Source organism: Exserohilum turcica (assembly GCF_000359705.1).
Source record: "Exserohilum turcica Et28A unplaced genomic scaffold SETTUscaffold_10, whole genome shotgun sequence".
Taxonomy (NCBI): Eukaryota; Fungi; Ascomycota; class Dothideomycetes; order Pleosporales; family Pleosporaceae; genus Exserohilum; species Exserohilum turcicum.
This window is the reverse complement of record NW_007359915.1, coordinates 1269878-1283167: the sequence shown is the minus strand read 5'-3', so window position 1 is coordinate 1283167 and position 13290 is coordinate 1269878. Positions and strand designations below refer to the sequence as shown.

Sequence of the window (13290 nt, the reverse complement as noted above, 5' to 3'; positions counted from 1 at the left end):
TTCGCTGGCTATGCCTCTATCCCATTCAAGTTGAGCTCGCCATGTGGAAAATGATGGGTGTATAGTCTTTCAGTCGAGCTGCCGAAGAATAGCAAACGTACCAAAAGCAGCAGTTCATAAGACTTGAACCAGGGAATCTGTATCTACGTGCATGTCCTTTTGGCAACTTGGATATTGAAAAGGCAAGCCGGAAGTAGCCACGAGCGCAACGAAGATAAAGAGAAGTTTATCTCTTCCAAGCCATGCACATCTATGATCCAACCAGTAGACCTACAAAACGCAGAGCTCTGAGATCCTCACGGCATCACCAAATCACCCAAAACGAAGAAAGCAAGACATAGTTTAAAAAGAAGATTCTATGAATTCTAAAAGTAAGTCGCAACGGCCTCTACCTCGCCATGTGTTGAACACGACAAAAGTACCCACAAACCACGCAGCCCGCTACGAAAACCACTCCCAGAACACACAGAACCCATCAGTTCAAAGAATAATATAATATGTAACGACCGTTTTCCCACCATCTCCAATCACATCGTTCTTGCAATTCCTATGCTGTTGCCAGCGCGCCCCCTCTTCGTCTACTTCACCCATTTGGCTATTGCCATTTGTCTTTCTCTATCAGAGCGATAGATAAAGGGGAATGGTTAGGTGCTTAAGAGCAAATAGCCTTGAAGGAGAACTTGGTGGAGACGTCCAGGCAGGCGCTGGGCGCAGACGTGATGATATCGGTTGGGGTACCCGTGCAGTCGGAGGAAGTGAAGAACTGGACTGTTTCATACAAAGAAATCTTTAGTCAGAAAATTTGTTCTGCTACTATTCGTCTTTTTTGTTTTCCTTTTCTTCGAACTCTTCGATGAGCCAGCCAGCTAGTCGGCCAGTCGGCTGGCGCCAAGGGAAGGCGAGAATAGGGGGGGAGAATGATGATGATGATGATGATGATGACAAGAATAAAAAGGGGGGCGAAAACTCACGCTGACAGTTCGCACGGTTCTTCTCGAGGAAGAAAACGCGAGCGCTCTGCTGAGGCAGAAACTTGCAGTCATTGCTGTTGATGTTCTGCTGCTGCGACGCCGGGGGCGAGCAGTTGGTGTTGGAGTACGTCTCGACTGCCAACGCAAAAGAGAATCAGATGTCAGTCCCAGAAATCCTTTTTGCTTTTACCTATTCAACTGAAGAGGGGAGGCATATGGACGCAAACATACACGAAGCAACGTTCTCGAGCTGGATCTGCGCAGCAGCAGAGGAAGCCATGAGGGCGAGGGCAGCGACGGCGGCGGAGAATTGCATTTTGAAAGATTTTGGAAGTTGGCGAGGGAAGAAAGAGTCTCGTGTATGGATAGTAGTGATTGTAGCTGAAGAATTGATTGAAGAACTCTGTGGTTGATTCCATTGCTGTCTCCAGCAACCCCCCTTTTATACATCTCATCTCTCGAATGTTTGGTCGTACAATGCCCCCCCTCGCTTGTGTATGCCTCCAGAGCAGTTCTCCGGTCAAAAACTACCGTGGCGTGATGCAGTGTGCGTGTGTGTAGAATACGAAGCTGAGTTCTCGTCACATCCTATGGGAACGAATCGGTTCGGCGGATCACACTCAACAACACCAATGCCTCACTGCAGGATAGCAGTCACATAGGCGCAGGGGCCGTTGGGAATGGGGGTTTCTCCGCGCACCTGACGCCGTGGCTTTGACGTTGTAAGCGAACTTTTTGCCAATTCGAGCAACTGAAGAGCGAGTGTGATGGGTGCTGGTCTAAGATTACGACTACCTGTAAACGTAGACGAATACGAGAGTGGGTGGGATTGGATGTGAAGAAAAAGGAGAGTTGCCAGGCCACCACAGTAGGCTTTGTCCCGCAGGTGGAAGTTGCCTTGTGAGGAAAATGTGAAGATGTTGTGGCTGAGAGGCGTCGCCGGTAAGCCAGGTCCTCCGTGGCGATGACGGCGTTCCAACATCTATAGCAAGGGAGGTAAGTATGAATGTGATGTGAAAAATTCTTTTCTGGTTGCTTATCCCACCACGGCCAGTGGCATCGTGATCTCGTCAACATTAGTTGTCTCACTATAATGCATGGACATAGTCGAGACTTACCAGCAATGTCACAAACTGAGAGAATGCCCGTTTTGGACATCGAAACATGAGCATGCAGTCTCTATATGGGGCTGACTAGCGACGGCGGATGCGGATGCAGTGCCATGTGGCCTAGTAAGACACATGGGGCATAGACATCGTGCCGTGTTGGTGTGGGATCTGACAGCAAGCCAATACGCGTGTACCAATAAGACGGGAACGTCCGGCTGATGGGCCTGGCCCGAAGGCTTTTGCAAATAGTTGTTGGATTTAATACTGAAGGGAGAGAACGTGAGCAGACGCTCACACTCAATCTCACCATAGACCCCCTGCAGGAGCCTCTGAACCCTCTTTTGAGTCTTCCCGTGATTTCCCAAAGTCGTATCTAAGTCGTGAATCTTCAGTAAACGTCATGTCACGTAAAATAAAAAGCAGCCATGATTCGCCATTAATCACCGCGGGGTAGTGGCCCAACGAAAACTATGAAGACATGCGGCCCTGCATTTGAGCACCACCTAGTTGTGATCGTTCATGTTATGCAAGCTGATATCCTGGCTGCTGGTAACACGTCGCTCATCGTCCTCGCCATTGGCCAACGCATCAGTCGTGGGAGTATTCAGCGCGTGCCAATTGGGTGAACCAGCGCCACCATCTGACGGGATGACGTTGCCATGTTGGTCGACCTCCTGTAATACTCATTAGTCACATGGATGAGCCTAGAGTGGTGTTTCAGTCGCGACTTACCACACCCTTGGCAGCCATGCGCACTTGCTGCGGGTTGGCTGTGCCGTGCACAACCGCCTCACGTGCCTTCTCCATCACTTTCTGTTTCCGGCTCTCTCCGCGGACCCTTTCGAGGCGCTCGAAATAGCCTTCGTCGACGGGCGTAACGTATTTTCCACAGAAAACGCCCACTTCGAACTTTTGCGTGGCTGGATCACGAGGAGACAGACGTGCGCATGCACTTTCCAGATCCTCGAGCTTTTGATAGACGACATCGTCGGCACCAAGGTGCTTGGCAATGGCTGCTGTGTCACGGTGGTGAGCAATAAGCTCCGAGGAGGACGCCAGATCGATACCGTAGATGTGAGCATTGGTAATGGGTGGCGCGCATGAAGTGAAGTAGACCTTCTTAGCGCCAGCTTCGCGCGCCATGAGGACAATTTCGCGGGACGTTGTGCCTGAAGTCTTATGTTAGTATTGATGAGGCTAGGGGAAAGCTGACAAGGTAGTTATGAGGTAATTCACGCAGTTTCATCTTCCAAGTCGAACCTGGAAAGTTGCGCAAACTACTCTTGGCCACCCCACAACTGGCAGAGTTCCACATACCACGAACAATCGAGTCGTCGACCAGCAAAACAGTTTTGCCTTCGAACTTCTTCTTCATCGGATTCAGCTTAGCCCGAACACCCTTTTGACGTAGTTTTTGCGATGGCATGATGAATGTGCGGAAGATGTAACGGTTCTTGACAAAGCCCTGTACATAGGGCTTCTCGAGGGCCTCAGCAACGCACAGAGCCGATGTAATCGCTGTCTCCGGAATCGGCATCACCACGTCCACCGCAGCCATCTTCTCAGGCCCCAGCTGCTTTTTGATGGTCTCGGCAAGTGTAAAGCCCATGTTACGTCGGCTCTCATCCACGTCAATGCCGTCAATGACGGAGTCGGGTCGGGCAAAGTAAACGTATTCGAAAATGTCCGGGGTATATGCTTCTTGCTTGGCAACCTGCCTAAAGACGGGCTCCTTGCCCTTCTCGATGATGACAGCTTGGCCAGGTAGAATGTCTTGGAAGTCCTTGTAGCCGCATTGAACCAGTGCCACACTCTCGGAAGCCATCATGTAATCCATTCCATGGCCATCTTGCGCTTTTCGAGATCCAAGGACCATGGGTCGGATACCATATGGGTCGCGGAATCCAATCAGACCAAACCCTGAGAAACGTCAGTATTCAAGACCGCATTTGCTCAGAGTTCCGTTTACATACCAGCCAGCATAGCGGTACATGCCCATCCACCAGTGCAAAGCTTGTACATCCTCTCCAATGCCGCGAAGCAGTCATCAGCGTTGATACGTGCCTTGCCCGTCTCGTTGAGCTCATCCGCGAAGATATTCAGCATCAGCTCGCTATCGCTCTCCGTGTTGATGTGTCTATGAGCCTCGTGGTCCAGGCGCTGGCGCAGCGCAGGGGCATTGATGAGGTTGCCATTGTGAGTCATACAGATGCCGTACGGGCTGTTTACGTAGAAGGGCTGAGCCTCAGAGTTTGCGCTGCTGCCGGCAGTGGGGTATCGTAGGTGGCCGAGACCCATGAATCCCGGGAGATCGGAAACGCGAGCGCCGTCCTGGAAAACCTTGGAGGCCATACCGTTGCCCTTGCATTGGTGGAAACGACCACCGGCGCTGCAGCTGACTATTCCAGCAGCGTCTTGGCCGCGGTGTTGGAGGAGATAGAGGGCATCGTGGACCTCAACCGAAGCCGATTGCGACTTGGGGTCGCCGTGGATGACTGCAATGATACCGCACATTTTGACGTGATAGTGAGATGTGAGATTATTCGAGGTCGGCTCTCACAGTTATATGTAGGCTAAGACGCGTCAGTTGGGGCAACCCTGCGGGAAACTCGGAAAACAGCAAAGGTGGGGTCGTCTCTCAGCAAGTCCTGGTGCGCTCATGGGTAATCGCAAGTCTAACATCTTTTATAATAATGACGAGATCATCATAGTGACAGGGGCAGTGGGTGAGAAGGATATCGCAGCAACGTACCCTGGGTATCTTCGCACACGGCTGCTCTCGAGCTCACTTGTCGAATAGTTGCTCCAGAAGGGGAATTTGGTGGTATAGGATGTGTGGCGGCCGGTCAGACGCGTCGAGCGAGCAACTTTTCTGTCCAGCAAGGATCCGTTGATTTGGGCTGTAGTATCAATGGGGGCGTCTTTTTCGTCTGCGAAATGTCGTCGCGGGGCTCTTGTCCCGTGGGATTCTGGCGATGGCTGGCAAGCTCATGGTTATTGGAAAGTCAGAGCGGGAGCGCTCTAGTGGGGAAGGGGGTAGCATGATAAACAATTTTTTTTTCGCTCGCTCGCCGCACTTGCGCTGGCACTTCCGTGTTTTCGGCCTTGGCGCAAACCGCTTGCCCAGAACCCCACACTTTGCTTCTGCACGGGGTCACCGCGCACACCAAACCACCAAGAGGCAAGAAGCGCAGCAGGAAAGGAGCAAAGTCCGCAGATCACGATACTCGTCCTGTTTTTGCAGTATTCTATCCGCAAATATCCATGGGATGATTCATTTTCGGCAACATGACCGCTCGCGCTCGGTCACACCGCGGCCTCCATAAGCTAATACGACGTATTACCAGGACTTCCTAGCACACGAGTAGAAAAAATGAGCACTATTCCTTTGAGATATGCGGGGGTGGATATATTACAGCCATAGCTCACGACAGCTCCTTCAGCCTAAAACAAACATAACTATGCAGCCTATCATTTAGATCGCCCTTTTCCGTAGCCCTCAAATCCGCAATGCCAGGCCAAGTCAGACCAATGAAATCTAGCCCGTTGCTCTGAAGTTTACGACAATATGCGTTCCTGACAATGGCAGAGCATCAGTAAAGCAGTTCATGCTTAAAAGAGCTGGAAGAGCTGGGATACTTACGTGTAAAATTCACACAAGAAGCCCGGATCCGGCCCAATCGACGATGCGTTCCCGCTCAGCTGTGTGCAGTCAATGTCCGCGCCCCCGGGCTTGGTCAGCTTGTGTTCACAGTGGCCGCCCCAGGCAATGTCTTCGCAGATGTAGACCTGGTTGACATTAGTTTGTATACAAGAGTGTGCAGCACGCGGCAGCGTATGTGCTCTGCCAAAAGCTGTCATGAGGATAATCGTACACCAGCGTATTTCTCGTCTGGCACAGCAGGGTCCGACTTGGCCGGCCAAGCTGATGAGACGGAGCTCGTGGAGATCATTGTAGAAGCATGGGGCCAGGTGAAAGATGGAGCGGTCACATCCATGACCGTGTCCAGTTCAGCTCGGGCGAGTGCAGAGCCAGCCTGTGGTATGCGTGCTGCGAGGGTGACAGACGCAAAGGGCACGACAAAAAGGGTAGAAAGAAACATGTTGAGCAGATGGATAGGTGTGCATGCGCAGGAAAACATGGCATATATCCAAGCTCCTTATACGTTGCCACGGGGCAACTCTTATATCCTGCCAGTACCAAATGTATTCTAGCCAATATCCATCACTGGTACCGTGTAATACTAATTACAAGAGTAATCAACCCGCATGCCCCGAATCGTGGTACGCGACCGTCAATGTTGTGCTACCAGACACCGACCACGGGTCGCACCAATTACACACTTGTCGCGACCATGCTAGACGCAGGTACCCATTTCCCTATTACATCCAGGTGTGGAAACATAGTCTTGAATGGTGTGCTCCAGTGTAAGTGTGATGGCGAGACGTCCCACGCATATATGCTCAAGACAGGCACAAAGAACATATAGAGGTCCCAGCTCAATCCAGTAACGTGGTATCTATCGGCTCCTCAACAAGTCAAAATACGACCGAGCGCCGCAGCACTGAGCTCAGACGCTCATCCAATGTATCGCGTTCAGGCACAACACCGGTTCATGCGTGGTCTAGGGAAGTTTCCTCGGGCTCGGCCTTGATATGGGAGATGTGACTCGGCGGCAGCGCCCAAGTCCGATTAAGATTCTAAAAGCGACTATTCTAAGGTGCTGACTTTTCCGACATTTCCGGTCTATCAGGTTCGTAGTTTGTTTCGCCTAGCGATTCCGATGGCCCAGATACTGAGACTGTAGCTGGCGCAGGGAAACTCGAAGTACGGGATGCTGCAGCATTCAGTCTTTGATTCAATGCCTCTAGAGCGAGTGCTCTTCTCCTCTCCGCCTCGGCACGTGTTCCTCCTCCTCGGCCACCTCGGCTGTTGGGGTTCATGATGCTTGGGAGGCCACCTTCGGCACGGGCGCTCGCCTGCTCGTTGCCTGCATCAATGTCGTGGTCGGAAAAGGGCGTGCACACCTTGAGGGATACCAGCATGTTGTAGACTCCATCTGCAAAGGCGCCAATGGGGGTTTGTAGTGGCTCGGGAAAGAAATGAGCAAAGCTGAAGGTGTCGGAAGCATCTCCACGAATGACGGAGCCGTCTCCAGTGGCCGTGGACGAGAGCGAGGGGCTGATGCGATAGAAGCGAAGGTAGATCCATGCAGTCATGAAGCCAAAGTAGGCAAGGAACATGGCCGTCTCGGTGCCCAAGATTGTGCCGGAGATGGTATTCGCAAGCAAGAATATGGCGGGGAAATGCTTGACGCGCATGCGAATGAGGCCCTTTGCAATGGCTACGGTATGCTCGGGCACGAGCTGCTTAAAGGAAACGAGGAAGCCGGCTTGGATAGCGATACCGCCGGAGATGGTGGTGTTCCTGGGCTGGGTTAGTACCATGTGTGGAGAGAAAAACAAAGCATGCGTACACCATGGAGCCTTTGCCCACGACAAGATATCCGACGGCATAGAGCAGGTAGGACAAGATGTTTGGGATCATGGCGACAAACAGCATAAACTTTGTGAATTCATGCGACCCCCATGCGCGCTCGAGGTAGCGACCGCCATAGAAGACGGTCAGGCCGGTTATGATGAGGCCGAGGAGATTCTGCTCGACGACGGTTGCCAGCGCAAAGACCCAGGGATACCAGGGCACCGAGCGGCGCGGGACTATGGCCAGCCACGGGACGCCGTTGCCGACGCCGATAATGGGCTTCTCGACCTTTTCGACCCAATTGGCGTTTGGGCGCAGGGCGAAGTTGAGCAGGGTGCAGAAGACGAGGGTGGCAAGTATGCCGCGCGTGAGGGGCGGGAGGTTGATTCGGGCCATGGCGCAGGCGGAACGGTGCGGTGGTGGAGAGAGATGCGACGGGCGGCCACGGGAGGGAGGGCTCAGCCCGGGCGGGCGGGGGATGGGATGGGGTGACTGTGGTGGTGGCGGCGGGGGTGGTGAGATTAAGCAGCTGTGGCGGTGGTGGAGGTGGAGCAGTAGTAATAGTGGCGGCGGTAGTGGAAGTCGTGGCGGTAGTGGTAGTAGCAGTAGCAGTAGTGATGGAAGCAGAGTAGTGGTAGTGGTGGTGCTGGCGCGGTGGCTGGCAGGGATTGGCGGCGCTCGGACGAAGATCGTGTGGGGACTAGCTAGGCTCCCTCCGCCGGCCTGTGTGTGTGGCATCGAGTAGTTCGCAGAGCCAGAGACATTGCCATTATTACTTCGTCGTCGCTTTCGTCGCCCAACCCTCTCCACCCCCACAACGCCCTGCCCGCCCATCCCGCTCGCACAATCCCCAACACCCCCCCCCCCCGCTCGACTCATAGCTGAGGCGCATGCAGCGCTCGCAGAATGCGCCATGGCGGAGACACTCAGTAGCAACGCGATGAACTATCTCGGTACCCTTCCCCGGCCGCCCGCTCCTCTTGGATTGGCCTGCATCTCTGACGCGTGGTCTAGTATGGCGATACCTCCAGGAAGCCGGCTTTGGTAATGCTGCCCTCCACCTCTCGCGATGCTGGATCCGCGACCCGGACACGCTTCCCTTTGCCGGCAACATCGAGCCGCACGCGCTCGTCCGCCTCGTCCAGGACGGCATGTGCTTCGACCAGCTGCGCGCCGAGGCCTGCAATGTACGTCGCATGCGCTGCCTCTGCCCGCCGCCTGGGCTAACGATTACAGACGGAGCCGCGATACAGGTTTGGCCCCGACCACGGCCGCCCCTACACGCGCAACGGCAGTCTCTTGACCCTCGACAAGGGCATTCCCGCCCACGAGCTCGCCACCGAGGCCAACGGCGCCGTCCAGGAGCCCCCGCCCAAGAAGTCGCTCAAGCGCAAGAAGACCAAGCCCACGAATGGCGTCGAGCCGCGCCACGAGCCCCAGGTCAACGGCGATGCCATGGACGTCGAGCACAACGGCGCGACCAACGTCACCAACAGCGTCAGGGCCGACTCGGAGCCCGTCGTCTCCGAGACAGAGTCGCTCACCGTCGCCGAGATACCGCTGTCGACGCTGAGCATAGGCCAGGATGCCGAGATCCAGACTGATGCCATTGCCGTCGCCGATCTCGCCCCGGGCACCGTCTTCGTCCCGCGCCAGTCGAATCCCGAAAAGGTCGTCGAGCACACGCTGTGGGGCCCAATCGAGTCTCCCGTGCTGCTCGCAGCTGGAAAGTCGCTGCTCCAGGTCCATGTCGTCAGCAAAGGCTCCGCCCAGGAACCAACGCCGCCTATCCACACGCTCGACATGTCGCTGCCCGTCGAAAACTTTGACATTACCGCTCTTTGCTGGCACTCCGAGGACGAGCTAACCGTTTCCGCGCGCGAGCAGTGTTTCAACGAAGTAGGCGAGAAGATGATGATGGACAAGCTCATCAAGCTGACCGAGGGCGGCACCGCCTCGAGCGTAATCTCCTCAACCGCAGGCCTGATCAACACGCTTCGCTGGAACCCGGAGCGCAAGCTTCTGCTCTCCATTTCGACCGACGGAGAAAAGGGCTCCATCAAGGTGTGGAAGAACGACAGCGACTCGATTCCCGCATGGACCGAGTTCACCGACACGGCCATCCTTGATGCGCAGTGGATTAGCGACTCGGCCTTTGTCGTTTGCGGCATCAAGCTCTTCAAGATATACGAAGTGGCCGACTCGCTGACGATCCAGCGGACACTGGAAACACAGATCCAGTGGGAAACAGTCAAGCACGACGCTGCTTCTGGGATTATTGCTGTGCTGGGTATCGAAGACCAGAAGAACTTCCTTGGCATTCTTCATCCCAACGACTCGATCCAGCTGCAGACGCACGAGTATCCCGACGAATATGCCACCGACCTTGGATTCCGCGTGAACCCAGCCACCAAGCAGCTTACAAACGGTTCGTCTCTGCCTTCAGTGCTGCTTGCAACAAGCTCCATGTCTGGCGCGGCGCGAATATGGGATGCAAATGAGCCATTCAAGTGCGTCAAACGCCTCTCTACCGCGGACGGGACCCAGGCCTTCAAGATTGCTTTCTCGCCAGACGGGCTGCTTTTGGCCGCTGCAGGCCCTGATGCAGTCACGATATGGGACGTGGAGAAGAGAGACATCCCTGCCGCCACTTGGCGTGCCAGTGACTGGTCCAGCGACAAATGGAACCCCGGAATAGATGGCGAGTTCAGCCTTGGGTGGGATCCAGACAGCTCGAGATTATCCATTGCTCTTGGAAACCAGGTATGTTGGGCGGCCCCAGCTGACGGTGCTTATGCGCTAACACGACGGTGTAGATTGCGATTATCACGGTGCCTAGGTAGCCCCAAGGACCCACAATATGGATAACATCACCTGTATCGCCCAACAGCGAACCGCCTGTCGACTTGCGGCACATGGACACTAGGGTCTCGATAGGCCCTCGGCCAGGTGTACATGGCGGGGGAAAAAGAAAAGAGACACTGAACCCATTATTCAGGCCACTGCGGGGGATGCCTCTGGCACTGGTGCAGAGTCGCAAGGAGCACTCGGCGGGGCATAGTGTGGAGTCCGGGGTGGCGCCTCTGTCGGGATGTGGAGTCCTTCGTCTTGTGATAGGCTAAACGCAAAAGCCTAGCCATCTACCGTGCGACAACCCGATGTTCACCAGGCCCGCAAATGCCGTGCCCACCAACCTTGGGCCCATTGCTTCGGCACTTGTACGATGCAGACGACGGCGCAGTGATAAGCATGGGCCTGGGCTGGCTACAAAAGTGCTCAGCTTTGTTCGTTTCCACTCTTATGCCATTTACGTCTCCGATATCCCTTTGTCGCGTCTGTTGTATACTACACGATTCATAGCTGGAGCTTTGAGTAGAATTTTGGATATAGGTCGCACGGCCGCCCTAATTGCTCACCATCTCTCTTTTTCTGCCTTCTTTCAACCATGTCAGCGGTACCCAGCCTTCCCACTGATGCGCCCGAGATGCACGCGGCCGCCGTTAGCAACCCTGTCGCAGCGAAGACACCTTTCAAGCTCAACGATGCACCTGTGGAGAACTTGCGGCGGCTCAAAGTCATCGTCATTGGTGCTGGCTATTCGGGCATCTACTGCGGCATCCGCATACCTGAGCGTTTGCGGAATGTTGACTTGGTCATCTACGAGAAGAATGCTGGTGTCGGCGGGACTTGGTATGAAAACAGGTAATTCAACACTTCAGCACATCTGCCACCATGGGGACCACACGCATTGCTTCAAGCTTTGGGCCATGACTCACAAAATCTATCGTGGACTGCATAGCACTGAATGGACTCGGGTAGAGACCCGAGGCACCCACCCCCCCTGCATTATTACTAACGCAAAAACAGATATCTGGGCTGCGCGTGTGACATACCTTGTAAGGACATGCTTTTGCAACGAGATAACTCATTACTAATCTTCGTCAGCACACTCGTACCAGTATACTTTCCAACCAAACCCCTACTGGTCGTCACTGTATGCGCCAGCGGCCGAGATCCAGTCATATCTCCAAGACGTGGCGCAAAAGTATTCCGCCGATCGCTTCATCAAACTCCGCCACCAGGTCGAAGCTTGCCACTGGAACGACAAGACTGCCAAGTGGACAGTTGCAGTCAAGAATTTGGCAACGGGAGAGACGTTCCAGGACCAAGCAGATGTGGTCATCTCTGCAAGGGGAAATCTAAACAACCCCTCATGGCCTGAGATAGATGGCCTGAGCACTTTCAAAGGCGAAGTCATGCACTCGGCAACCTGGAATCAAGAGTGCGAACCTCCTCTAGACTGTATCGGCTGCGCACCTCGATTGACACAACCTCCAGTTACGACTTTGAGAATAAGCGGGTAGGTGTCATCGGCTCAGGCTCCTCCTCGATCCAAATTGTACCGTCGCTCCAGCGTATGCCGGGTACCCATGTCAGCACATTTGTGCGGAGTAAGACGTGGATTGCTGCGCCTTTCAGCCAGAGACTCTGGGACAAGTACGAGTTCCAGGGGTCGACCGTCCCTGCAGAGATGCGTGATCGCTTTGCCAACGATCCCGAGTTCTACCACAAGTTCAGACTCTCAGTCGAAGAAGACGGAAACGCGATCCATGATGTCACCATCAAAGGAACTGCCCTTCAACTGGGGTCCAAAGACATGTTCGAAAAAAACATGAAAGAGCGACTCCAGAGCCGGCCGGACATCTTCGAGACGCTCCTCCCTTCGTTCTCGCCGGGATGCCGCCGCTTGACACCTGGACCGGGGTATCTTGAGGCTTTGCTACAGCCCAATGTTGACTTTGTCACATCGCCCATTATTCGCATCTCCGAATCGGCCATCCACACTGCCGATGGCAAGACGTACGAGATAGACGCCCTCGTCTGCGCAACCGGCTTCAAAACATCTGCTCCGCCACCGTTCCCTTTGACTGGCAGCAATGGGCTTGCGTTGACGGAAAAGTGGGAAGAGCGTGCAGTGAACTACCTGTCCCATTCGGTCGCTGGGTTTCCCAACCTCTTCACCATGCTCGGCCCCAACGGGGCGATTGGGACCGGTAGCCTGACAAATATGATAGAAACCGTGGGCGACTACATCATCAAAGCCATCCGAAAGATACAAAAAGAAAACATTGCCTCGATGGTGGTCAAAGAAGCGCGCGAAAAGGACTTTACCGAGTACGTAGACACGTATTTTGAGAATACAGTCTTTGCCGAAGACTGCAGAAGCTGGTACAAGCACAAGGGTACGGGCGCGATTGTGGGTCTCTGGCCAGGAAGCACGCTGCACTGTGCTGAGGTGATGCGCAGTCCGCGATGGGAGGACTACGACTATGTCTACCTGGACGAGCTGGAGAATGATGACGACGCCGAAAACAAGCTCAATGGCGCGGGTAAGAGTGCGAATAGGCTGGCTTGGCTGGGGAATGGCTGGAGCATTCTTCAGCAAGAGGAACGAGACCTGGCCTGGTACCTGTATCCGGAGTTTCTGGACAAGCCTCTTGCGCCGCACCCGGAGAAGAAGGGCGAGTATGCCATTCGTCCATTCTCGCATTGAACAGGATAGACGGCGTTGATGGCTGGTAGTCTTTTGCAACACACTGCAAGTGGTAGGGAAAACGTTCGTCGTGCGTGACGTGCATGTATGTAGATAGTCGCGTGGTGGGTCCGCCGCTGCTCGATGCGTTGGTGGGCATGTGAAAGCGTGTGCGTGCAGCTTCCCCCGGCTTGC

The 13290-nt window shown here is 54.4% G+C and overlaps 6 protein-coding genes across 6 annotated transcripts; 2 read left to right on the top strand and 4 right to left on the bottom strand.

Annotated features, from left to right (window-relative positions):
* Positions 1 to 330: 330 nt before the first annotated feature.
* Positions 331 to 1321, bottom strand: SETTUDRAFT_166836 (uncharacterized protein). Its single transcript, XM_008023460.1, has 3 exons — positions 1203 to 1321; positions 972 to 1106; positions 331 to 768 (listed from the first exon to the last, which is right to left on the bottom strand). Exons 1-3 carry the CDS (start codon positions 1285 to 1287, stop codon positions 653 to 655), a joined length of 336 nt encoding a protein of 111 aa, XP_008021651.1. The 5' UTR covers positions 1288 to 1321; the 3' UTR covers positions 331 to 652.
* Positions 1322 to 2300: 979 nt separating this feature from the next.
* On the bottom strand, positions 2301 to 4594 carry SETTUDRAFT_175025 (uncharacterized protein; the record flags this gene model as incomplete). The annotated part of the gene is made up of 4 exons (XM_008023459.1): positions 2301 to 2754; positions 2813 to 3249; positions 3398 to 4000; positions 4054 to 4594. The coding sequence occupies 4 exons, from the start codon at positions 4592 to 4594 to the stop codon at positions 2584 to 2586; spliced, it is 1752 nt and encodes a 583-aa protein (XP_008021650.1). The 3' UTR covers positions 2301 to 2583.
* Positions 4595 to 5505: 911 nt separating this feature from the next.
* Positions 5506 to 6183, bottom strand: SETTUDRAFT_36456 (uncharacterized protein; the record flags this gene model as incomplete). The annotated part of the gene is made up of 3 exons (XM_008023116.1): positions 5506 to 5656; positions 5724 to 5869; positions 5956 to 6183. The coding sequence occupies 3 exons, from the start codon at positions 6181 to 6183 to the stop codon at positions 5506 to 5508; spliced, it is 525 nt and encodes a 174-aa protein (XP_008021307.1).
* A 613-nt stretch (positions 6184 to 6796) lies between these two features.
* Positions 6797 to 7958, bottom strand: SETTUDRAFT_101597 (uncharacterized protein; the record flags this gene model as incomplete). The annotated part of the gene is made up of 2 exons (XM_008023458.1): positions 6797 to 7508; positions 7558 to 7958. 2 exons carry the CDS (start codon positions 7956 to 7958, stop codon positions 6797 to 6799), a joined length of 1113 nt encoding a protein of 370 aa, XP_008021649.1.
* A 517-nt stretch (positions 7959 to 8475) lies between these two features.
* On the top strand, positions 8476 to 10405 carry SETTUDRAFT_25052 (uncharacterized protein; the record flags this gene model as incomplete). Its single annotated transcript, XM_008023037.1, has 4 exons — positions 8476 to 8515; positions 8577 to 8749; positions 8799 to 10325; positions 10379 to 10405. 4 exons carry the CDS (start codon positions 8476 to 8478, stop codon positions 10403 to 10405), a joined length of 1767 nt encoding a protein of 588 aa, XP_008021228.1.
* Positions 10406 to 11007: 602 nt separating this feature from the next.
* SETTUDRAFT_125334 (uncharacterized protein) lies at positions 11008 to 13140 on the top strand (the record flags this gene model as incomplete). Its single annotated transcript, XM_008023457.1, has 4 exons — positions 11008 to 11264; positions 11430 to 11458; positions 11508 to 11844; positions 11901 to 13140. The coding sequence occupies 4 exons, from the start codon at positions 11008 to 11010 to the stop codon at positions 13114 to 13116; spliced, it is 1839 nt and encodes a 612-aa protein (XP_008021648.1). The 3' UTR covers positions 13117 to 13140.
* Positions 13141 to 13290: the final 150 nt, after the last annotated feature.

Coding starts and splice junctions, on each gene's coding strand:
- SETTUDRAFT_166836 (XM_008023460.1), bottom strand. CDS start 1,287: ATGCAATTCTCCGCCGCCGTCGCTGCCCTCGCCCTCATGGCTTCCTCT. Junction 1,107..1,202: donor GCTCGAGAACGTTGCTTCGT/GTATGTTTGCGT, acceptor TTGCGTTGGCAG/TCGAGACGTACTCCAACACC. Junction 769..971: donor GAACCGTGCGAACTGTCAGC/GTGAGTTTTCGC, acceptor TGTATGAAACAG/TCCAGTTCTTCACTTCCTCC.